Source organism: Gymnoscopelus braueri (genome assembly GCF_963280865.1).
Source record: "Gymnoscopelus braueri genome assembly, chromosome: 18".
NCBI lineage: Eukaryota > Metazoa > Chordata > Actinopteri > Myctophiformes > Myctophidae > Gymnoscopelus > Gymnoscopelus braueri.
Window position 1 is genome coordinate 46,394,296 of NC_137618.1, and position 26,886 is coordinate 46,421,181.

Here is a 26,886-nt window from a genome sequence, read left to right on the forward strand (position 1 = left end):
AAAACATTTTAAGAATCGGACTCAGGTCTTAATGGGTTAAGAAGTGAAAACATAAGTCGTGTATGGGGGGGGGGGATATGTGGAAAGGCTGACGGCTAGCGGTGAAAACATTCTGGTCTCCATCCACCTGCACGTCGCTATGTGAATCTGCACGCCGCCACAGCAGCAGAGCTTGTATGCATTAGCTGCAGGCTTGGAGGCTTGGAGGGGTGGAGGGGGGGGGGGGGGATTTCAATTAGTTTGCCGGTGATTCAGGGGCTAGCCTAACGATCCCACCTCTCATTTCAACATGGCCGGGGACACCGCCCAGAGGGGCTCCCCCCGCCACGCAACCCCATTAGCCTACCCCCGCCAAGATGGCCGCCTGCTAATGATGACGACCCGTCTCCTCCATGGCCACCGAGAGAGCGTTTAACACACACACACACACACACACACACACACACACACACATACACACACACACACACAGTGTCTTAAATGGAGGGTGATGGATGGGCACAGGGCAGGGAGTCACTCGTGCCCGTTTATAGAAAAAACTGGGCAAATGAGCTCCACTGCTCGTCCAGGGGCCAGGCCGGTGTCCTCTTCCATTTAGAGGAACACGGTGGGCTCGTTATCAGAATGACACGAGCTGGATGACATATCTAATATAGACTCTTATCTCATCAAACTATTTGGTTCGATAAGGACAATTACAAACAATTCCTTCTGAGCTTGTAGATAGGATATTAGCTTCTTTTTTAAATTTGATTCTAAAGAAATTTGAATATTTATTTTCTTTGTAAAAAGTATAAATGCTGCAATACTCTGTTACAAATAAAAGTCTGCAATAAAAAATGTACTTGAGTAAAAGTACAAAAGTATTGGTATCAAAATGTACTTAAAGTACCAAAAGTAGAAAGTACTCATTATGCAGAATGTCCCATTCCACACGTTTTCAAAAATATGTATAAAATGTATGCAAATCTTTTGAAAATAGCTATTAGCTATAGCTGCTATTTTCAAATGGACGAAATGTATATGGGGTTGAAGTGGTTAATGTATTATTCGTAATAATAATCGAAATCTACAAAGTAACTAGTAACTAAAGTTTACAAATAATAGTAGTGGAGTAAAAGTACAATATTTGCCTCTGTAGTGGAGTAGAAGTAAAAGTACTAAAGTAAAAAAATACCCAAGTACAGTACTTAAGTAAATGGAATTAGTTACTTTACACCACTGTCCATGACCAAATACACTTGGGGGGGGGGGGGGGTCGGTCGTTGACATGAACAGGTTTGAGAAACCACACTAATAATAATACACGGCGGTTCCTGCGATCGTTTCATCCCCTTTAGAAACGCCCGCCCGGCTCGAAGTGAAGGAAGATGTCACGTCTATGAAAACACAAAACGATAACCGTTTGTTTGAAATGTTAACTAAGGTGCTCCAGCAAAACATTTGCTTTACATCTCTCTCTCTCTCTTTCAGCTCCTCCTCGTCCGTCCCACATTACCGCTATGCCTGCCACGTTTATAGTCGCAAACGCGCGCTCGTTCGTTCGTTCTCCTCCCCTGGCCGTTTGATCTGGGTAACGTGTAGCAGGTTAGCCTAATTACACCTCCTGCTATGAGGCGGCTTCCTCCGCGCGCTAATTAGTTGTCTAAACGCTGTCTGCGACTCATCAGCCGCGCACATGCTTATCTGATTAACTGGATGGAACCACCTTGAGTGCCAGTGGGTATTCTGGCCTACATTTGGAGCATGTAAATATTTATTGCCAAATTATGCCCCCCCCCCTACCTTGGGATTGTTGGCAATCTGCTTTCAGGGGTCTCTGTGAGAATATTTTCTGAGCGTGGGGTGGAACGGATTTGATAATAGAGGACACTTTTCTCCAAACCGTGTGTTAAACTGGGGGGGGGGGGTTTGATTGAAGTAGGCTGTCGGAGACGTTTTCGGCGTAGACTTCAGATACGTTTTACACCAACTCAATCCAGTGGTGGAAAAAGTACTCAATTTACTTAAGTAAAAGTATCAATACTGCAATGTAAAAGTACTCCATTACCAGTAAAAGTTCGGAATTCAAAATTTACTTGAGTAAAACTATGAAAGTATTGGTAGCAAAATGTACTTAAAGCACCAAAGGTAGAAGGTACTCATTATGCAGAATGTCCTATTTCACAAGTTTTAGAATATATAAATGTCTAAAGATCTTTTGAAAATTGCCGATCTACAAGCTCACAATGCGTCGCGAAGCAGCGCATTTGCTTGTAGATCTGCTATTTTCAAATGGCCGAAATGTATATAGGGCTGAAGTGGTTAATGTATGTTTTGTAATAATAATGTAAATCTACAATGTAACTAGTTAAAGTTCAAATAATTGCAGTGGAGTAGAAGTACAATATTTGCCACTGAGATGTAGTAAAAGCACTGAAAATTGGTAACCCTCCAGTAAAGTAAAAGTACCTCAAAATTGTACTTACTGTAAGTACAGTACTTGAGTAAATGTACTTAGTTACTTTTCACCACTGACTCAATCAAACGTGTTTGTCTTAGCGACGCTAAGTTGCAGATGTGCCATTCCGGAACTTCACAGGCCCCTGCCTTTGGCAATTCACGGGCAAATCAGTGAGAAAGCAAAACCTTTTCATGGAGAAAGTGGGACGTTTGCCAGGTGCCAAATGGTGGTACAGTAGGTGTGAAAACAGTGTAAATTCAAACAAAGGCTAATCAGGCGCAAATAGATGGGAAAACTGCGGCGTCTTTTCCGAGACGCAACTCAGAATCTAGTTGTATAAAAATACAACAGGATATTTTTATACAACTAGATTCTGCCCAAGTTCCGGAAACGACGCACTGTGATTGGCCAGGAGTCAGGAAGCGTGCCCCCCTCTAATATGGCGGCCGCGATACAGGTCGCTCCAATGAACTGCAGCAGCCAATGAGGTATCTAGGTTTCTATATCTACGTTCCAATGGATCCATACCAGTGGCGTAACGCAGAATCGCGGGGCCTCCCCGCGGGAGTTTCACGTACGCGCGCGTGCATGTGCGTGCAAAAAAAAAAGAAGGTCTAATTCGGGTCTAATTCCGTTCTATTCGACCAATATAAACAAGTTAACACTTTTCATTGGTTGGAACCCACTTTGAACCTGGCATCACTATTTTTTTGTCAGCGAAAACAGCAGATATACAAGCTTGCAACACGACACGTTGTGAGCTAGTAGATCTGTTATTTTTTCGCTACTTCTGCGTGACACTGTCATACAAAAAGGCATAAAAAGCAGTGGTGGGAAAAAGTACTAAATAAGTAAAAGTGTCAATACTGCAATATAGAAATACTCTGTTACAAGTAAAAATCTGGAATTCAAAATGTACTTGAGTAAAAGTGCAGAAGTATTGGCATCAAAATGTACTTAAAGTACCAAAAGTAAAAGTACTCATTATGCAGAATGTCTCATTTCAAGTTTTCAAATGTATAAAAATCTTTTGAAAATAGCCGATCTACAAGCTCACAATGCGTCGCGATGCGACGCATTGTGAGCTTGTAGATCGGCTATTTTCAAATGGCCGAAATGTATATAGGGCTGAAGTGGTTAATGTATGTGTTGTAACAATAATCTACTACAAAATCTACTACAAAGTAACTAGTAACTAAAATTAGTAAAAGTATAATATTTGCCTCTGAGATGTAGTGGAGTAGCAGTAAAAGTATTGGAAATTGGAAATTAAAAAGTAAAGCACAAACACCTCAAAATTTTACTTTAAGTACAATACTTGAGTACATGTACTTAGTTACTTTACACCACTGATAAAAAAAAAAAGATGACATATGGAGATACAAGGTTTCTGCACGACAGCGACGGTATCATGTTCTCAGGTCACGTTTTGGAGACCAACTGATGGCGCCATGGGCCTTTGGGGGTCAGCGCTGCTGAGGCATTCTGGGTAACACGGGGCTCAGGTAGCACTTCAGCACCAACACTCTAAACATGGACTGGCATTGTTTACACCAGCGGTTCTAGAAATGTGGTGCAGGGACCCCCTGCACCACATTGGGGTCTTTGGGGGGGTGGGGGTTTTAAGGGGTCCCTTTAGCAAAATGAGGAACCGTTAGTTTACCCACTTAACCCATTAAAACCGAGAACGCATCTTGTGTAACCACTTCACGGTATGTATATAGAGTACAGAAGTCCTGACGTCACTCGTTCATCCCCTGGTTCGTAAAGTCATTTCTCTATGGAGAATAACATTGTGTGTGTTCCAAAAATAAACAAACTGTCTCAGCGATATTGTCAGGGAGGTGGCTCTGTATCGTTTATGATAGTCAGTCACTTGTATTTGATACAGTCTGTTTCTGGGGAAAATTTTACTAATTCGGCGGAAGTAACATTAGCGTTTTCTCACCGTCAGTTGATGCTTCATATCCATAAGAGTCAAACCGCCGGGGTCATTTGTTTATTTTTGCGACACAGTTCTTATTTGACGCGATATTAAAGACGTCTATGGGGATTCAGAACGGGGCTGGAAAACCGCGAACCAGGTAGAATGTGTAAATTACGTCAGATTATTAGAATGGGTGTATATGGGTGTATGCACGCATTCGGGTGTATATACGTGTATACGAATGAAGACATGAGTGTATATATATTGTATATTTTCGAGTGTTCGATTACTACGAACAACGTAACATCTTTGAATGTAATTACGAAATATTTTGAGTGTTCATTCAATATGAACTTTATAAATGATGTGACTAAGTTAAATCAACATGTAGGAAGGATGGGCATAAATAAAGCTTTGAGCTTCAGCCTATGCCTTTTCGATCAAACAACATGAATTATTGGATTATAGTGTGGTACGTTTTGTGTAATTGTTGATAAACTAAACTAAACAAAAACTAACTAACTTATACATTGGGCTATTCAAAAATAGCAGATCTACAAGCTCATAGCGCGGCACTGAGTGCCGCGCTATGAGCTTGTAGATCTGCTATTTTTTTTTAATCGTGAACATTTTTGCAAGTCTTTGAATATATATATTTTTTCAAGCAAACATCTTTAACTCAAATCTTTGTGCAAATCAAAAAATATGGTGGGGGGGCCAGACTGGAGGGTCAGATGGCTAATAATGCTTATAGGTCTGATGGGGGTCTTATTGATAGGTGAGACAGGGGAGTGAGTGACACATGACATGGCTTCATGAGCTGGTGACAGATGATAGCGAGACCCTATATGAAGGAGGGGTCGGGGTCCGTGCAGGTCAGGCCAGGTCACGCAGCAGCAGAGGTGAGCCAAGTGACCTGCCTCGAGGCACATTTAACCCATTCCATCCAGGAACGTGTCTGTGTCATTTTTAAGATTTCTTTTGGCTATTCAAAAATAGCAGATCTACAAGCTCACAATCTACCGAGTGCCGCGCTATGAGCTTGTCTACGCCGAAAACGTCTCCAAACGCCTACTTCAATCAGGCCCCCCCACCCCCACCAAGTTTTACGCGCGGTATGAGCAAATGCACAGTGATGGTAAAAGTATTCAATTTTGTTTCTTAAGTAAAAGTATCAATACTGCAATGTAGGAATACTCCGCTACAAGTAAAGGTCCGGAATTCAAAGTTTACTTGAGTAAAAGTACAAAAGTATTGGTATGAAAATGTACTTAAAGTACCAAAAGTAGAAAGTACTCATTATGCAGACTCTTTTGAAAATAGCAGACCTAAAAGCTCACAATGCGTCGCGATGCGACGCATTGTGAGCTTGTAGATCGGCTACTTTCAAATGGCCGAAATGTATACAAGGATGGTAATAATGTATGTTTTGTAATAACAATCGAAATTAGAAGACTAAAGACTTCAAATAATTGTAGTGTAGTGAAAGTGCAATATTTGGAATGGACTCAATGGAGTAGAGGTAAAAGTGCTGAAAATTGGAAATACTCCAGTAAAGTAAAAAAAAACACCTCAAAATTGTACTCAAGTACAGTACTTGAGTAAATGTACTTAGTTTTTACACCACTGCAAATGCATGTGTGTAGACATGACCCCTTACTGTTCCAACAGTGCCCTCTTTTGATAGCACCACCTGAAAGGCCAACACTCTAACGGTTGAACTTGACTTTTTGGGGATCTCGTGATGATGGTGGTGGATATGTTATTTATTTATTTCTAAATCGTGGAAAAGTTGTGCAAATCTTTGAATATATATATATGTTTTAAAGTGATTTTTTTTGGAGAGTTGGAGTTGGAGCACAACTGATATAGCAACATACTGTTAGGATTTACACAAAAAATATGTGTATATGTAGTTGGCCGCGGACCCCCCCCCCCCCCCCCCCCCATCTCTAAATGCTTTGTTCCAGGGCCCCCCCAGAAGCAAAATATACATATTCAAAGATTTGCACAAAATGATGTTCAAGATTTTTCAAAAATAGCAGATCTACAAGCTCAGATCTGCTATTTTTGAATAGCCAAAGACACAGATGCGTTTAATTCTGAAATGCTGATAGAATATCAGTGACTCTATTGCCCAAGATTCGTACTGAATGTGGTCAAACATAAACAGTTTCTTATGGCCTGAAATAAAGGGACTTGGCTTAAAATCATGGAGGAAAATGAAATGCAGGTCTGTCAATGTTTTTGAGCCATACTGTAGTCTGCAACACAGTTACAAAGCATCGTGCCTGCCTTCAATGTATAATCGGATCTTTTTAAAATTCGATTTGTTTTAAATGTATTATTATTTTCTTTTTCTATGTTCATAGTAGTCTGTATTACTTCTGTATAACGTCTCTGTCTCATATGTCCAAAACTCAGGATTTCAGGATTCAAATAATAAAGTACCAAAAGTAGCAGATCTGCAAGCTCGAAGTGTGCCGTTTCACGCCGCATTGTGAGCTTGTAGATCTGCTACTTTTGGTACTTTTGTGTGACGCTGTAGTATGATCAAGTAGGGCGTTAATTTCTGAAAAAACACGAAAGGTTAAAGAGTCAAGACGTTTCTGCCCCGACAACAGTGATAATGTAATTTTGTCCATGTCTGTAACTTTGTGCTCATGGAATCTAGTTGTATAAAAATATCCCATTGTATTTTTACACAACTAGATTCTGCCAAGTCTCGGAAAAGACGCGCTGGATTGGCCAGTAGTCAGGAAGCGTGCCCCCTCTAATATGGCGGCCGCGATACAGACGCCCCAGAGTCGGAGGAGGCGTCTACCTTTATAATATAAACATATTATACAATATAGACATATTATGTCTATGGTTTGCCCCTTGGTTTGTAGGCACATGGGTTTAGGTTAACTGAATTCTAAGCCTGTCTGATATTACCCACGCAAGGATATATTCAAAGATTTGCACATTTAATTTTCTAGATTTTTCAAAAATAGCAGATATACAAGCTCGTAGCGCGGCACTCGGTGCCGCGCTACGAGCTTGTATATCTGCTTTTTTTGAATAGCCAAAGAAATCTTTAATGGGTTAAACACCCGAATTTCCCAATGTAGTGGAACACAATTTGACTAAAGTAAAATTTACAAACTCTGGACTGCTCCTCTGTTCCTACAGTTGTTGTTTCTGTCGCGTGGAAACCTCATTTTTTTGTTTTGTTTTTAATATATATTTTCGCTCCCGTTTTAGGATTATTACGGTCATTTCCGGGTCGCGCGGCCCAATTATTAGTTACGTTAATGTTTGGGCTGGGATGCTTTCCAGCAGGGGCCTCAGTGCGGCTGCAGAGTTCATGTGCAGGGCTGGGCTGAAACGCTCCCTCCCCCCCACCCCCCCCCCCCCGTTGACAAAACGCTCCCCCCCCGTTGACAAAACGGCCCGGGGGGTGGTGGGCCGGTTCGGACCAAAATGCCAGGGCTGAATTTTGGTCCCAGTCCGGCCCTGAGTATAGGCCGCTAATTTACGAGAAAACCCCCCCCACAAAAGTTACAATATGGAGATAGGAGGATTCTGCCCGACAGCAATGATATGCACATGGTAGGAAAAAAAAATCTACTTTGCTTATCAGCTGTATTTATTCCCAATGGCCTCCCTCTCTCTCTCTCCGGCTCACAGAGTGAAGGAATAGTTTACTCTTTAACTGAGCTGCCTTAAGGGACAACAATTCTAGAGGCAAACAGAGGCACTCACTGTAAACAGGATTAAGGCTAATACACCGCAGGGCCAAATGAATGTGTTACTATATGTAAAACGCAAAGGGTAGACTGCATAATAAAATGTGGTCTTGGCTGGGTATCAGCTACTATTCGTGATATTAGCCCTAGAATCAATGTGATATTGTTGGCTATTATTATAAGGCATGAAAAAAAAGGAACTCTTACGATGACAAAGACAAAAAAAAAGAAAGAAAAAAACGATTATATAGTATTTAACCCATTAAGACCGGGAACGCATTCTGTGTGTCATTTTTAGATGTCTTTGGCTATTCAAAAATAGCAGATATACAAGCTCATAGCGCGGCACCGAGTGCCGCGCTATGAGCTTGTAGATCTACAATTTTAGAAAAATCGTGGAAAATTTGTGGCAAAATCTTGGAATATATATTTTCTAAAGCGAACATTTGTAAAATGTTTAGTTCCAGGGACCCCCAGAAGCAAAGATTTGAGTTACAAATGTCCGCTTAAAAAAAGTGAGCTTGTAGATCCGCAATTTTTTTTAAATCATGAACATTTGTGCAAATATTAGATTTTTTTTCAGCCCAAAGAAATAAAAAAAATGAAACACAGATGCTGCGTTCCCAGTCTTAAAGAGTTAATCCAAAACAACAATGGAACAATGGAAGTTGACTGGGTGCAAGGTGACCGGTCAGCCCTTTGCCAAAACGGCAAGAAAAAGTAGCTGACATGAAAAAAAGAAAAAAAATGAAAGTGGCGGTGTTGACAGAAAAAAATGCAGCTGGGGCTGCAGTATACTCACTGATGGCGTCCACAAACAGCTCAAAGAAGCGAAAGGGGAACAGCGGCTCTGGCAGCTCGCGGAAAAACATCTTGAGCGCGCCGGTGACAACGTGGATGTCCTCCCACTGGCTGGCGTCCAAGTCGAGCTCCTTCTCTGGGGAGGCAGGCATGTACAAACCAGGCAAAGGGTTCGGGGGGGGGGGGGGGTGGGGGGGGGTAGAGGGGGGGAGAGAGAGAGAGAGACAGGAGGGGAAAGACAGAGGGAAACAACACAGCTTTAATTGGGAGAATTAGCTGGGGCTAATTACTATGCTAATGTTTACCTGCTTACAGCGGCGCTTCGCTAACAGCCCAGGCCTTCCGAGGCTACCCAGAGGTCTAGGAGCCACATGGCTTTTTTTTTCTCCCCCCCCTCCCGCCCCCCTCCTCTCGCTCGTTCGCTGTTTGAGGCGATACGAGTCTCTCTCCGCGCTCAAATCATTCCGTTTTAATAGAGCTGAGACCAGAGAGTACCCCCTGGTAGCGACACAGGCCATCAGGTAGACACGCGGTTTGTGTGTGTGTGTGTGTGTGTGTGTGTGTGTGTGTGTGTGTGTGTGTGTGTGTGTGTGTGTGTGTGTGTGTGTGTGTGTGTGTGTGTGTGTGTGTGTGTGTGTGTGTGCGTGTGGTGTGTGTGTGTGTGTGTGTGTGGGGGGGGGGGCTCGAACCATGCCGCAGGAGGCTGAACCGTGTGAGTGGGAGCCAAGCTGAACAGGCCTGGAGGTGTGGGGGGATGCTTTCGCCACAAGTCACATATTGACTTGTATATCGTGCTGGAAGTAAGCCATGAACACTGACGAGATAATAATCATATATATCGTCGCTGTCGGGGGCAGAAACCTCATTTCTCCATGTTCTAACTTTTGGTGTATTTTTTTGTAAATTAACGCCCCTTCTTGATCATACTACAGCGTTGCACGAAAAGCATCGGAAGTAGCAGATCCACAAGCTCATAACGCGTCGCTTCGCGCCGCGTTATAGCTTGTGGATCGGCTACTTTTTTAATTTGAGTCCTGAAAAGTGACTGTTTTGGACATATGAGGTTTCCACCCGACAGAGACCATATACAGTATGTGATCCAGTATTTAGTTTTAGATGTGTTTTGAATCAAATCAAAAAGGTACCACACACACACACACACACACACACACACACACACACACACACACACACACACACACACACACACACACACACACACACACACACACACACACACACACACACACACACACACACACACACACACACACACACACACAGATTTGGAAGTGAGGTGCTGATCAGAGTGAGCAGAATAATGAAAAGAAGACAAAACAAAAGAAAAACAATGTGTTGCACACTCCTGCTCCATATGCAAGGAGGACCGGTTCGTCTTCCAGAAGAAAAATCTTTTGATCTCAAAGACTGCCGGATGGATGAAATGTTATCGAATAAAAAAAAGAGTAATACATATGGAACGGAAGTATAGACAGTATGGGACACTTTTTTTTTTAACCACTTACAGTACAAGTAAGTACCCTATATACTTTGTGAAAAGACAAAGAATATAGGATCCAACGTGCTGCACTGTGACACGTTGTAAACGCTTGTAGATCTTTTCATTTTTGTTATTTCCAATTTCCAATACTTTTACTTCTACTCCACTACATCTCGGATCCAAATATTGTACTTTACTCCACTACAATTATTTGAAAACGTACTAGTTACTTAGTAGATTTTGTTTATCAGTACAAAATATGCATTAACCACTTCAGCCCTATTGGCCATTTGAAAATAGCCGATCTACAAGCTCACAATGCGTCGCGATTAGAAAGTATTTGAGAACCACTGCTCTCTAGGGGCAAGGGGTCTTCAACAGGGGGTCCGGAGTTACTACAGGAGTTAGTAAAGGAGTTACTACAGGAGTTACTACAGGAGTTAGTAAAGGAGTTACTACAGGAGTTACTACAGGAGTTAGTAAAGTAGTTACTACAGGAGTTACTACAGGAGTTACTACAGGAGTTACTACAGGAGTTACTACAGGAGTTAGTAAAGGAGTTAGTAAAGGAGTTACTACAGGAGTTACTACAGGAGTTACTACAGGAGTTACTACAGGAGTTACTACAGGAGTTACTACAGGAGTTACTACAGGAGTTACTACAGGAGTTAGTAAAGGAGTTAGTAAAGGAGTTACTACAGGAGTTACTACAGGAGTTACTACAGGAGTTACTACAGGGGGGCCGCCAATTTTTTTTGTGATAGGATTTATTCTTTTACATTAACCACTTGAACTGAGGAGAACTTTAGCCAAAAATAGCAGATCTACAAGCTCACAACGCCTCGCACCGCGAGGCGTTGTGAGCTTGTAGATCGGCTATTTTTGGCAAAGAGGTATAGGTGTAGAGGGAAAAAAGGGCAGACCAAGTAAAAAGTTAATACAAAATTAATCTGCAACAACATTTTACACGATATAGAGGGGGTCCCTGCTTCATCTCTCTCTCAGCTAAGGGGGTCCTTGGGCTGAAAAAACATTGAAGAACCTTGCTCTAGGGGAAAGCTAACAGGCTTTTTTCCCCATGGAACGTACAGCGTAGTGCATCAAGTTCAGCCGAGGGCCCGAAAACAGAAAAAAAGATAATTTCACCGTCAGTAACACCAAATCAAAGGTGTTGAGTATCCTCTGTGGAATCCTGATACTACGCTATGCAATGCGACCCAAGCCTACGATATGGAAATGTTTGTGAGCGTTGTAAATTGCCCTTGTCCCCCCACCCCTCCCTCTGCCGTTTGACAATGTCCAGTTTCTCTGAGGCATAAAGCGAGAGTTGGAGGAGGAACAACACACATGGAGAACAAACGGGTGGGGACAAGGAGTGTAGGCACATGGTGTCACCGCGCCAGAATGTGTGGAATGCCGAGAATGGCGCTGATGTCACTCCGTCCGCCGCGTTTTCCACTGTCTTTGTGTGTGTGTGTGTGTGTGTGTGTGTCGGGGATCCATCATCATCATCTTCTATACGAACGCCAGAACCAAGATCGTATGGTACCGCAGTGGTGGAAAAAGTACTCATATTTTGTTACTTGAGTAAAAATAGCAATACTGCAATGTATAAATACTCCGTTGCAAGGAAAAGTCCGGAATTCAAAATTTACTTGAGTAGGTATCAAAATATACTTAAAGTACTAAAAGTAAAAGTACTCATTGTGCAGCATGTCCCATTTCAAAACTTCAAAATGTATTAAAAGAACATTTGAAAATAGCCGATCTACAAGCTCACAATGCGTCGCGATGCGACGCATTGTGAGCTTGTAGATCTGCTATTTTCAAATGGCAGAAATATATTTAGGGCTGAAGTGGTTGGTGTGTTTTGTACTAATATGCAAAATCTACAAAGTAACTAGTAATTATAGTTTTCAAATAATTGTAGTGGAGTAAAAGTATTGGAAATTGGAAATACTCCAGCAAAGTAAAAACTCCTCAAAAGTGTACAGTAGGCCTACTTAAGTGAATCTCTGCTGTCCGGCAAAAACAAAAAGTGGAGTTAGGAGGTTTTGTTCATCATTGAAAAGAACAGCTGAATGGACCTCCAAGCTCACAATGAGGTTGGAGGTCAAAAGGGGGTGGAGCCTGGAGTCAGCAAACCAGCTAACTCCATCCCCCTTTGGTGGAGTAACCTGGTTTAGCAGAAAGTTTGAGGTTCCAGTTAGATGGTTTTGTCAGAAGCACTTTTTAATACTTTTTATTGGTTCAATATTTCTTTTTACCAACACACAGACGTAAAGGGTGTTCAATAGCACTGATTTATGGTAAAAAATACAAAAGCGGAAAAATGGAGTTAGCTGGTTTCTGCCGGACAGCAACGAAATGTACTTAGTTACTTAACACCACTGTTGGAACCAAAAGGAACAAGTCAAAACCCCGGTGATGCCCCTTGTTTTCAATGAAACAAGTTAAAAATTAATAACACATTTTAGAGGGTTTTAAAAAAATAAAAATGTATCATGGTTAGAGGGGGAACGGGATATTCTTTATGTTCTTTCGTTAGGCAGAACAGACGTTTGGGCTTGTTTGTGTAAGAAATCCCCACGGGGAATACGGCTTCTCACATGGAAATGTTGGATCATTTAGAGACTGAAGTGATTGGGTGTGTGTGTGTGTGTGTGTGTGTGTGTGTGTGTGTGTGTGTGTGTGTGTGTGTGTGTGTGTGTGTGTGTGTGTGTGTGTGTGTGTGTGTGTGTGTGTGCTGTACCGTTAGGTTGTACTGAATTATTGTCTCACTGGAGGAGTTTTCCCATGCCTGGTTAAAAGCTATGGTCCATTCCTCATTCCGCTCTCTCAACAACAATTTAACTTGGGACTTAATCGTTTTAAGAAGCACTCAGTCACGACAAGCAGTGTGTGTACTTAGGGATTTATATTGTATCGTCCCATCCTTTACTATAGGTGGGCCTACAGATTTCCAGCCAGGTTCGGGGGACCAGTGGTGGAAAAAGTACTCAAATGTTACAAGTAAAAAGTCTGGAATTAAAAATGTACTTGAGTAAAAGTACAAACGTATTGGTATCAAAATGTACTTAAGTACCAAAAGTAAAAGTACAAAAATGTTTGAAAATAGCAGATCTACAAGCTCACAACGTGTCGCAATGCGATGCGTTGTGATGCGTTGTGAGCTTGTAGATCGGCTATTTTCAAATAGCCTCGGTATAAAATAGGGCTGAAGTGGTTAATGTATGTTTCATAATCTGAAAAGTAACTAGTAACTAAAGTTTTCAAATAATTGTAATGGAGTAAAAGTACAATATTTGCCTCTGAGATGTAGTGGAGTAGAAGTAAAAGTATCGACAATTGGAAATACTCCAGTAAAGTAAAAGTGCCTCAAAATTGTACTCAAGTACAAATGTCATTAGTTACTTTATACCACTGGTCCCGACCCAGGGTTTGGTAAACAACAGTAGGTTAGAAAATAAGCCCATGATTGTGATTCAACCAACCTTCATCGATGATGAACCGGAGCTTCTGAATAGTAGCTAGATTGCCGCTGACTCTGTAGATGCCATCCGCTTCCAGACCTGCAAGATATAATATCCACCAAATATTAAAACAAGTAAAACAGATTCCATTGCGGTATAACATACATAAATATACGTAAATATTCACCTGAGGGATACATACAGTGTTGCCATGTCCGCTTATTATAAGCGACTTTGTTTTAGCTTTTTTAAGTGCAGTTGCTTATTTGGGCTTGCTGTCTAATGTTGTTTAAACCAATGTTTCTCAACCATTTACATGTCAAGGACCCCCAAAATTAAAACATATTTGTCCGCGGAAAATAGTGTGCAGGGACGCAGAGGGCATTTCAGAACCGAAGAGGACGCATGATCCCAGCGTGTGTGCGTGCACACAGCGCGCAAAAAGTTTTTTTTTTCTGGGTGTTACTTTTTTTGTTTTTTTTGTTACTTTCATTCGGTTAATTCGGTACAAAAAATGAACTCCATGAAGTGTAGATGTCGGAGTTTTTTTCTTTTTTCTTCATCCCAAAAGTGGGGGGGATATCCCCCCCCCCTACTGCATCCCTGTGCATGTGCAAGGGACCCCCAATACGAGATTTGTGTATTTAACAAATATTTGTCTGTCTGTCTGTCTGTGTCTGTCTGTGTCTGTCTGTGTCTGTCTGTGTGTGTGTGTGTGTGTGTGTGTGAAAATAATAGATCTACAAGCTTGCAACGCTTTGTGAGCTTGCAGATCGGCTATTTTCAAATAGTTGTGGCCTATAGTCGCTTCTCTTGGGCTTGTTTTCATAGACCTGACCACTTGTTTCTCTTGCAAAATCTGGCAACGCTGGATGCTGTACTTATCTTTTTTTGATCATACAATTTACTGTAATCATAGCATGTGTGTACTGTATGTTCTAATCAGAAATGATCACCATTAGCTCTAGTTTCTTGTTTATACTGACTTAGGACAAACTCTATATAATATGTCGGGCAGAAACCTTGTATCTCCATATATAACATATATGTATACACGTATAACAATATAGTATATCGTCTCTGCCGGGTGGAAACCTCATATGTCTAAAAAACTTTTGAGAATTCAAATACAAAAATATCAAAAGTTGGCAGATCTACAAGCTCAAAATGCGTCGCTTCGCGCCACGTTTGGAGCTTGTAGATCTGCTATGTTTCTATGATGCTTTAGTATGAACAAGTGGGGCATTAATTCATGAAAAAACACAAAACGTTAAAATATGGAGATAAGAGGTTTCTGCCTGACAGCAACGATGTGATATATTATTATCTATATTGTAGCATAGTAACCGCGACACGTTGTGAGCTTGAAGATTGGCTATTTTCACTGCTGAGTTGGTCTGGCATGAAAGTCTGTTTGGCTTTTTGGTTGTGGGCGGGAGCTTAAATGCTATCCGAAAAATATCTTAAAAGTAAATTCCGTGCCACAAAAAATAAGTTTGAGACCGTTTTGATTCTTTAAAATAGAGCGGAGAAATCTTCAATGGCCGCCGTTTGTTTTCGCTTGGCTCCACTTAGCTCCACTCGGCTTCCACCTGATTGGCCAACGTGCGCTGTCAATCACAGAACAATGAGCGAGGACGCTGATAGGCTAGTTCATGCTGTGAACTCCGCAGAAACGCCCAGAAAAGGCTCTCAGGCCAGATCAACTTCTGAAATCAAATGGAAATGAGATTTCCTGAGGGGGGGGGTTTTACCAGGCTAGAATGATGGAGTAAAGTTGAAATGTTGAGGTTTCCGCAAATGAAACATAGCACTGATTTTAAAAAGGTTAGGAGTAAAAGCATCAATATGACTGCAGCTCCTCCGTCTCAGCTGCACGTTGGTTCATATTGAACCGCTAGTAGCATAAACTGCACTGAGCCTAGCTTTGGACCGAGATGCCATATGGCTCCATTTCGCTGTGAGATTTTGAGGACTACTTTGATTATAGAGTATGCCTGCCATTCTGCACTGCATCCAAGGACGCCAGACAGAGTCTGCCAAACCAACTCAATAGCAGTCGACAGCTTGTCATGCTTTCATTGTCCCCACTCTAAAAATGAACAATGTTTGCTACATGCCAGTCTGTGTCGGGAGGAGGATGTTTCGTTCTAAATTGTTATTCATTCATTTGAAGCTCTTTTACGGTTCGCGGAAAAGTAACAACGCTATTAGTTATTAACGTAGATTTTTTGGGGCAAACAATTATAGGTACATGGGACGTAATGCCTTTATTTTTTTTATTTTTTTCCTATACTTGGATGGATGATATTAGCCCATTAAGACCGGGAACGCATCTGTGTCATTTTAGATTTTTTTAGCTAGCTTGTAGATCTGCTATTTTTGAAAAATCTTGAACATTTGTGCAAATCTTTGAATATATATATTTTTAAGCGAACATGTGTAACTCAAATCTTTGCTTCCGTGGGGTCCCTGGAACAACTTGTTTTTAGATATTAAATATTAATATATTAAAGATATTAATATTTAAATGCTTTATAGTATTTTCAAAAAAGAAATAGGATTTAAAAAAAAAAAATAGAATCGGCCTCAGGTCTTAATGGGTTAAGACTCACAGAGGTAAGAAAGGACCCTGAAGAAAAGGAGGAAAAAAATACAAAAAACATCCCCATAAACCCAGTGTGGGTGAGAAGAGAAAGACGTGCCCACTTCAGCGCCTCTAGCCTCGGGGCATCAGAAGAGGTTACGGTCATTTGAGGGACAATGTTGTCACTCTGCAGACGAAACACACTGGGCAGAGGTAGCCGGGGTGACATTTTCCTCTTGCCCTTTATATTGATTGCACTAATGAATGTCCAGATTCCTAGCATTTGACATGCAGCGCGGCACAAAGTGTAACCGTTTGTCACTGTCGGGGTGACTTGAGGATATAGTCGACGTCACAGCAAGCAAATGAAGGAGAGACACGCCTGCGCCTGGTTTATTACGTCCTGCGATTTAATGTGACCAAAATGTTAAAATGTTCCAACGGAGGTGATCTTTGCTGTTTATTCTTGAGGTTGTCAAAAGTTTGTTTATTTGCGCTCTCCTCCCTAAAAAAAAAGAAAAAAAAGCCCTCCCTATAGTCCCTCTGGATAGCCTTGTTTGTGTGTTGAAAGGTTTATTTTCTTATAGGCTGAAGTCCATCATGGATCAATAAACATAACAGGACTCTAAATCATAATTGCCGTAGTTTAAAGCGGCTCTTAATCAGTATTATTTTCTCAGCAAGTTTATCGGGCCCACCACAATTTTACCCCAAGATAACTAATAGTCCTGAACAAATGTTCAGCCAAAACCACAAACGGAACCCATTACACAAACACATAATTCACTCTCAATTTCGGCGCGTTGTAAACAGTCTGAAGTGGACTCGGATTTGGACGGGGACCAAGAAATGAGCGTTTTGGGATGCCGGGGAGCGTTTTTTTCCCCCCTCCCCGGGTTCAGTTCAGCCCCTTTGCCTCGCCAGCTATGTGAGGGAGCCTGGGAAACTGCTGATCACACACACTGTGCAAGGAACGCTGGAAGTCAACGACCGAGACGCAACTTCTTATAAAACAGGCACTTTCTTAGACCGTGGATCTTGTCAAATGAGCTCGGGAAAATGTCAACAAAACGGACAGAAAGTGTAAACATAACATAAGAAAAAAGGCCTAAATGGCGATTTGCGATTGTGGGGTTTTACAAATGGAGCATCAGAGAGAGAGAGAGAGAGAGAGAGAGAGGGAAGAGAGAGAGAGAGAGAGAGAGAGAGAGAGAGAGAGAGAGAGAGAGGTGGGACAGGCCTTGGGTCTAGGATGGAGAGAACGCATGAGGAGATGTCAGCCCTCCTTAACGCATTCAAACCGGGAACGCATCCATGTAATTTATTTATTTATTTGGCTATTCAAAAATTTGCAGACACACAAGCTCATAGCTTGGCACTAGCTTGTAGATCTGCTATTTTTGAAAAATCGTGAAAATGTGTGCAAACTTTGAATATATATATATATTTTATATAATTTTGGGGGTCCTTTACATGAAAAAAGTTTGAGCACCACTGATATTATAGCAACATATGTTTTTCAGAAAACTGTTAGGATTTAGAAGACATTTGTAGAATCCCCAGAAGCAAAGATTTGAGTTACAAATGTTTGCTTTAAAAATATATATATATTCAAAGATGTGCACAAATGTTTACGATTTTTCAGAAATAGCAGTTCTACAAGCTCATTGCGCGGCACCGAGTGCCGCGCGATGAGCTTGTAGATCTGCTATTTTTGAATAGCCCAAAAAAATCTAAAAATGACACGGAATGCGTTCCCGGTCTTAATGGGTTAATGCAAGAGAATAAAGGAAATGCATTCTTCTAGACTGTTTTTTTTTTCCCACACAGATATCATGCATTTCAATCTCTTTTCCCATACAGTATATACACAAAAAGCAAAGTCCTGGTTCGAGTAGGAGCTTTCAACAGAGAAACGGGAGGAGGTAAACGTACCTCGTTTTTCGACAGTTTCCACACAAAGCTTGACGAACTTTGGCACGCTGGTCCCCTCGCGTTCGCAGAGCGTCAACAAGTGGCAGCCAAACACTCGATCTGCGGGAGAAAGAAATGTTATTATGACTTGTCATAACCATAGCCATAGAGAAACTAGATGTATATACCAGAGGAGTTTTCGTCAATGTTAAAGGACAAAGGGGTTAAATATTGTTTCTTTGACCACTTAATTTTTCCTTCAGCTCCTGCATGCATCATCTTATGACAGCGGGCCACGAACCTCTTTGACACTCGCGTCCATTGTTTTTGATGTCGGATCCCATCTTTAAAGGGACAGTTCACCCACAAAATGACTTTTTTCCCCTATCGATTAGTCACCCCACGGAGACTTCAATTCATGGATATTGTTTTGTTTTTGTAGGAGACTCTTTGTGTCTCCTACCGGAACCGCTGCCGGTCATCAAATTATTGGCTTAGGAATGCGACAAAAAAAAAACAATGAATTCTCCATGGGGTGACTAATCGATAGAAAAAAAGGCATTTGGGGGTGAACTATCCCTTTAATGGCTGTAGCGCTAGCATTAACACTTCTCTGTAGTGAGGAATTCAATATCTAAATCTAAGCTCAATCTTTTTATCGTTAACATTTCTTTCCCATAAACCTTGCGTTTCCCAAGTGACTGAACCATTTAAACCCTGTACGCTTTGTTGACTGGAGTCCCCCCAGGGCTCTATACTAGGGACCCCTGATTTCCCCCCCCCCCTCTACATCACCAAAACAGCAGATCTACAGTTTCGATGAATCGTGTGAGCTTATATTAGCCGAATGTTCGCCCACCCTAGCAATTGTGGAAAAGTACTTAAATGTTTTACTTAATTAAAAGTATCAATACTGCAATGTTGTAGAAGTACTCTGTTACAAGTAAAAGTCTGGAATTCTAAATTTACTTGAATAAAAGTACATAAGTATTGGTATCAAAATGTACTTAAAGTACCAAAAGTAAAAGTAATAAGATGTTTTAAAATAGCAGATCTACCAGCTCACAACGCGACGAGTTGTGAGCTTGTAGATCGGCTATTTTCAAATAGCCTAGGTATAAAATAAGGCTAAAGTGGTTAATTTATGTTGTATAATGTAATAATTTATATCTGCAAAGTAAGTAGTAACTAAAGTTTTCAAATTATTGTAGTGGAGTAAAAGTACAATATTTGCCTCTGAGATGTAGTGGAGTAGAAGTAAAAGTATAGACAATTGGAAATACTCCAGTAGAGTAAAAGTACCTCAAATTTGTACTTAAGTACAGTACTTGAGTAAATGTACTTAGTTACTTTACACTACTGCCCCCTAGGCCAGAATAGGGGACACTGTAGGGTTATCAGAGGCAGCATGCCTTCACGTTCCACCAGTTTCCATTGCTTCATTTTATCAAAAAGTTGGTCCCATCTAATTTGGTTGAACAAGCCCTCTCTGAACTCGTCCCAACAGGCAATAAATCCCGACAGGCCTCTGAGGCTACTGGCTTCATCAAGCCACCGAAAACAGCAGAGAGGAGCGACTGTGGCCTCAGCAAAACCTACGGGTTAAAGCCAAGCACACATGGAACACAGGCCCAAATTTCACACTCCCTGATGATGAGGTGCTCTCCCCTCTCTCCCCTCTCTCTCCTCTGCACGCATTCCAGTATCAGTATCGCTCGCCCCTCTCTCTCTCTCTCTCCCTCTCCCTCTCCCTCTCTCTAGCCTGTGGAACATCAAACGATCACCCTCTCTTGTTTATACACAAGCGAGCGAGCGAGCGAGGGGAGGGTGCACCAAATACATAAATGACTCCGAGCGAGGCACCTTTGCATTACAAAATAACACTTTTTTTTTTCAACCAGCGCTCGGCTAAGATAAGCAAAGGGGAAGGGAGGGAGGGAGTGAGTGGGGGGGGGGCTTGGAAGAGTTGAGGGGGTGGGGGGAGGGGGGGTGGGCAGAGAAATGGAGCAAAATTACCCCTCCTAAAGGAATTCAAATAACCCTCTCGTCGCATGGATTTAATTTGCATTCTGAAGAATGATAGGAGAGGGAGCAGAGAGGGGGGGGGGGTTGGGTGGAGGGGGGATGGTGTGATTTTGAGGAAGCCACTCTCTGAAGTGGCTTGCCCACTAGCTCTGCCAAAAAGGACAGTCTGGGGGCCACCTGCCCCATTCCTTAATCCACAAGTATTTCATTTATTCCGTCAATAACGTCCTCCCTCTCGCTTTGATCTCGCGTTTGTCCCGTGGACACAACATTAAAGGGTCTCCTTGAAGCTGTGGGGAAATTCCAAATACCGTTACCTTCTTCTAAGGATTGCAAATGTGCTTAAATATGCCCTTTAATGGTGTATTTTCCTTCAACCGTGAGCTCAATAAATTAGTTACCCCTTTGAGGAATATGGCTCTCTTCTCTCTCTGTGCGCCTCGCTAGCCTGGATTGGCGTACGGTTTGTTCAGAGTGCAAATTCATTGGGTTCATTTATCTATCTACCGTTGTTCTTTAGCCTCTTAATAAGTGGGGAGGAGAGATGATTTTCAAATCGCTGTAGTAGTAATTTCACGGTATTAATCCATTATATGAGAGAAACCGAGTCTCTAAGAAAAAGGCTATGGTACCTAGACAAAGTATGGTAATAATTAAGGTAATAATTACACAGCAAAACACATACTGTAATATCACATAAAAACCTGTAAGCTCGACGATGACCCTAAATAATTAGAAAGTCTTATACTAGTCTTATTAACACTTGGTTGTTACAGTATCATTTAAAGCATATTTTTTTACCTATAATTTTTATCCCACGATTTTGCAACCCCATTTTTTCACCCAGTGCCAATTGCCTAAGTAATCCTGGGCGCTATACTCCCTCTGCCAAACTAGGGAGAGCCCATAGCCAAGCTCATGCCTCCAATGCTTTTCAGGCCAAGGACCCCTTAGCTGGGATAAAGATGCAGCAGGGACCCCCCACTACATTCATGTTAAATGTGCGTTTTCAGACATTTAACCACTTAAACCCTCAATACTTTGTAAACTTGCCCATGGGCTCGGTACTTGGGTTGCTCTTTTTTCCCCTGTACACCAAACCTCTTCGACGGACACGTTGTGAGCTTGCAGATCGACTATGTGCGGCTAATGTTTCCTCCAGAATAGGGATGTGAGGGTTCAAGTGGTTAATGTAAAAATAAGAAAAATAAAGTCCTTATCACAGATTTGCCCCCCCCCCCCCGTTCCCCCCCCCCCCCCCCGCAGTAGCTCTGAGGACCCCCTGTTGAGGACCCCTGTTTTTAAAAGTTTTTTTTCCAGCTGATTTTTCCTGAACTGGTGAAAGTCACAACCTTGGATGATGCCCTTCTCCTGGAGGGTCTTCATGGACGGTCGTCGGATGATGAACTTCTTTAGCCTGTTCTTCACCCCGTTCTTGTCTGCGCTGCTGTCTGACTGGCTGTGTTTCAGCTTGCCGCTTGTGAACATATCTGCAAACAGCACAAGCATGGAGAAGAACACAAAAAGAAACAGCATTTTTGGAGAAATCGTGGAAAAATTTTGCAAATCTTTGAATATATATATTTTTTTAAAGCGAACATTTGTAACTCAAATCTTTGCTTCTGGGGGATTCTACAAATGTCTTCTAAATCCTAGCTAGTTGCTAGCTGTTTTGAAAAATCTTTTGTTGCTATAATATCGGTGCAAACTTTTTCATGTCAAGCACCACCCAAAATTATATGTATTTGGCCGTGGGCGTGGCACCGCCATCTCAAAATATTTTGTTCCAGGGGATTACACGGATAAGTTCCCAGTCTTAAAGGGTTCAACTGAAGATCCAGGTAAAAATTCTCTGTGCAGTCTTTTTTTGGGTTGCTGTAGACAGAGTGGCAGCAAAAGGCAACAAAATACAGAAGCAGCGCAACGCTCACTGCAGTGTGTGAGTGTTCAAAGTACAAGGCTAGAGCGCTTCATTTAGTTTATGTTTACCTGATAGGCACTTGAACCCTAAGTCTACACTTAGAAAACTGGACCAATGTCAGCTCTGTTTTTTCCCTTTCCGCAACAAATCTCATTGGCAAAAATAACCGATGTTTGGCTAATGTTACCCCCCAGCAGTGGTGTAAAGTAACTACGTGCAATTACTCAAGTACTGTACTTATTTTGAGGCACTTTTACTTTACTGGAGTATTATACTTTTACTTCTACTCCACTACATCTCAGAGGCAAATATTTGGAGTATGTGGACTTTTACTCCACTACAATTATTTGAAAACTTTAGTTACTAGTTACTTTGCGGATAATTACAATATAACACATACATTAACCACTTTAGCCCTATTTCATACCTAGACTAATTGAAAATAGCAGATCTACAAGCTCACAACGTGTCGCATCGCGACACGTTGTGAGCTTGTAGATCGTCTATTTTCAAACATTTTAGTACTTTTACTTTTGGTACTTTAACTACATTTTGATACCAATACTTATGTACTTTTACTCAAGTAAATGTTTAATTCCGGTCTTTTACTTGTAACAGAGTACTTCTACATTGCAGTGTTGATACTTTTACTTAAGTAAAACATTTGAGTACTTCTTCCACCACTGCCCCCCAGAATATGGAGGCTGGGGTTGCCGTTGAGTGTTGCGGCTCCGGCTCAACATGATTCCAGTGTAGAAAAGAACATGATTGATATAGGACAAGAGTTCCCTACGCCTAGGGGTTCTCTTTGTGACTAGACACCATTGTTGATGCTGTTATATGGCAGGTACCAGGGCAGGGATTTCAGGGAGAATACAAAGGCCATAGCTGTCGTTGCCCCTCAGTTTGGCCTCGTGCCACTCAAAAAAAAGGCATGCCCTCAGGCCACAGTGGCCTTAATGCCCCGGCTGACTGTACCACTTTCTCCTCTGTCTCTTTCTTGTCAGTATGTAGACACAAGTGTCTTTTGTTGAGATTCTGAATTCTTAACTCATCCATCCCCATCTTTAAACCTATCCGGTAACTTTGATTGGTGCAGGGCTGAGCATGGATCAGATTGTAAATACCATAATGTATTTATTTCACTGCAGATAGTCTACATATTACATTTAAAATCATCCTTAACTCTTAAATTCAATTGATTATTTCAATAGAGCATCAGCCTAGAGGGCGGAGCCAAAGAGTAGACCGTCCGTATGTCACTGATCACATGACCCCAACAATCAATTCTCCAGTTCAAGGCAACACAGAAGGAGGGGGGACTTTGTGCTTATTTCCACACAACAGCTCTAAAGGTGTATTAATGACATAGTTCAATGTTGGAAATGAGTGGTATTCCCCTTTAAGCACCCCCCCCCCCCTAAACAGCATCTGGCATTGCCACGGTACTATCTGATGCTAAAGTTTTCCCCCCTTCGTTACACGATTCCCACTCTTATTTATTCATTAGGCTCCCTTCCAGGCACCTCTCCCATGGCTGTCTTTTTCTATTATTCATTCCAATTGAACTTTCCTGTGTCTTTGGGAATTCCCGGCTGTTTTTTTTTTCAAAAGACCAGCCTTTGCTTGTCATTTTAATAAAAATGAACATTGCTCCTCCCCGATGAATGAGGATGACCTATTTTGTCTATAACTGTAGCATTGCAATCCAAGAAACAGCTTCTCTATTTGCTCTAAAAGGGGAGGGGGGGGGCGGTTTCCAGTAGAATTAGGTTATTATCAGGTATAATGAGCGTTATTCTAAGGCCTGTCGGGTTTTAAATGCATACAATAATGCTGATGTTTTGTTGACATTTTTGTCATTCGCGATGAGCTGAATTTTGCTGTTGTTTGAAACACATCTAACATGCTTTCAGTGTTGCCAGATGTACGATAATTATCGTATTTGTAGGATAATTTTACCATCTGTTTGATGTACGATTAACAATTCCCAAATTCCCAAATGTACGATAATTTTGCCATATCACAAAAAAAGTGAGTGAATGTACTAAATTCCCTGGCTGATGATTCTGACTTTTCAAAATAAGTCAGGAAATCAGTAAATCTGAACTTAGATCTGTACTTGGAGCGGTCGCGTCTTTCCAGTCCAGTTTCAGGCATTTATTTGTGTAAGGTCCAGGAAGTTGCCTGCTTCCACGCAGAATGTGTGATGCGTTTTTGTCGTCACGTAGGAGTCTCAAAACAGGTTGTTTCTTACACTAAATTATTAAATTAATTAATTATACAAATATTTTTTTGTGAAATTACATATTTACAGTACACGTGTATTTTTGGCTGTGTACAATAGTTTTCTTTCAAATACGATAATTCCGGTACGATAATTCAACATTTCCCATCTGGCAACACAGTGATGCTATGTTCTCCACACGTAACTAAAAAGAGATTAGACTTGGATGACATGGTGCCCTGCTCATGGTCTTGCTTAGGGGAAATATCTCCAGACTCAAAGGCAAGAGGCTGAAGATGACAATAAGAGACTGGAGATCGGACTCCATGTCCCTCGTCCCTAATTAGGATTTTAATATGATCATCCTACATCAATAATATTCCTCGTTGCAAAGCGCCAAAAGGTGACAAGATTGATTTGAACCATTGACGGGGATTACCATAATTGCTGCTTGACATATGCTGACATAATGCTAATTAGCATGTTCTTGTGTCATGGTTCGTCTGCACAAATTCATAATTGAAATCAACAGTCACCACGAGATTCCTGGGCCGTGTGTTTGTAAAAAAAAAATATTATAAAATGCCACGAAAATCACCAAAAGGAAACCTGTCACACCGAATCACCTCAATGGGAGATGAGCGCGCGTAATGCTCATTGTGTGGTACAGCAATTGCATGTTCTAAGTCACACAACTGGCATGTACTGGAACAAGGCGACACAATGGAATCCAGGTACACACGGCAATGTTAATTTAACTCTGAGAATTACATTAAATGTGTTTTTAACCATTTAGATCACATCTTTGGTCCTATCGTGCGCCTAGTTAACAATAAATGAAAAAAGAAAAGTGGTGGAAAAAGTACTACATTTTTTTGAACTTGAGTAAAAGTAGCAATACTACTTACAACTGAAAGTCCGGAATTAAATATGTTACTTGAGTAAAGCACAAAAGTTTTGGCATCAAAATATACTTAAAGTACCAAAAGTAAAAGTATTAAAATGTTTGAAAATATCAGATCTTCAAGCTTGTAGATCGGATAGCCTAGGTATGTATGTTTTATAATGTAATAATTTATATCTGCAAAGTAACTAGAAACTAAAGTTTTCAAATAATTGTAGTGGAGTAAAAGCACAATATTTGCCTCTGAGATATAGTGGAGTAGAGGTAAAAGTAATGGAAATTGGAAATACTCAAGTAAAGTACAGATACCTCAACATTGTACTACTTAAGTACAGTACTTGAGTAAATGTACTTAGTTACTTTACACCACTGGTGGCTTGGAAATCTGAAGGTCTTTGAGCAAGTGTCCTTGAGCAAGACACTAAAGAACAACTCACCGCTTCAGATGAGCAGGTTAAAGGGGGAATACCACTCATTTTCAACATTGAACTGTGTCTTTAATACACCTTAGAGCTGTTGTGTGGAAATAAGCAAAACATATTTTTTCTTATTTCCACACAACAGCTCTAAGGTGCTCTAAAGACATTTCAATGCCCCCCCCCCCCCCCCCCGAAGCAAAGATTTGAGCCACAAATGTTCACTTTAAATATATATATATAAAGATTTGCACACATTTTCAAGATAAAAAAAAGAAAAAAGCAGATCTACAAGCTAATAGCGCGGCACTCTGTGTATGAGCAAGCTTGTAGATCTGCAAAAACAAAAATTAATACCCAAAGAAATCTTAACAATCACACCCAGTGTGAAGTGAGTGGTGCCTTTGATGAGTTCATTATGCCCATGTGTTGCACTCCTGTTTGTGTTTAATTAGTGTAGCTGGTTGCATCTTTGTGTTGCAATCAGCTGCAGCTTTTGAAGCCAGACACAAACACGTTGAGGCCGTCCGCAAACATACATACGGACGGACAGACACACGGTCAAATGTAGGAGTGGTTGGCACCACTCAAAAATTACACAGATTCGTTCCAGGTGTAAAAAAAAAAAAAGGTAGGTGTAGGTATGTGGATGGATGGACGTCTTACTGATGGAGCGCCGGTTGCTGGGGTTCTGCTGCTGCTTGGGTTTGGTGCCGGGGGAGGGGAGGGAGGAGGAGGAGAAGGCGGCGAACGCCGATCCAGGCAGGCTGCCATGCCTCGGCACCACGTACTCTGTGCTGTTGGACCTCCTGAGAGGAAAGGCTCCGCCGCCGTCCAGCTTCGACTGCACGGTACGGTATGTATGGCACAAGGAAGAGAGAAGCAAAGGTTATACAACCACTGGTGGAAGAATATCAGATATTTTACTTAAGTAAAAGTAGCAATACCACAATATAAAAATACTTTGTTACAAGTAAAAGGCCTGGGTTCAAAATGTTACTTGAGTGAAAGTACAT

General features: G+C 41.4%; 1 protein-coding gene across 2 annotated transcripts in view; it reads right to left on the reverse strand.

The window, feature by feature from the left end:
• The window catches only part of arhgap15 (Rho GTPase activating protein 15), a 104,777-nt gene that overhangs the window by 33,448 nt on the left and 44,443 nt on the right, over positions 1 to 26,886 (reverse strand). For both annotated transcript variants that reach the window (XM_080456521.1, XM_080456520.1), the window contains exons 7-11: positions 26,537 to 26,714; positions 21,755 to 21,892; positions 18,399 to 18,497; positions 13,898 to 13,975; positions 8,904 to 9,038 (exon numbers count right to left, since the gene is read on the reverse strand). In XM_080456521.1, the coding sequence (XP_080312647.1) occupies positions 8,904 to 9,038; positions 13,898 to 13,975; positions 18,399 to 18,497; positions 21,755 to 21,892; positions 26,537 to 26,714 (628 nt within the window). The remainder of the gene's footprint in view (positions 1 to 8,903; positions 9,039 to 13,897; positions 13,976 to 18,398; positions 18,498 to 21,754; positions 21,893 to 26,536; positions 26,715 to 26,886) is intronic.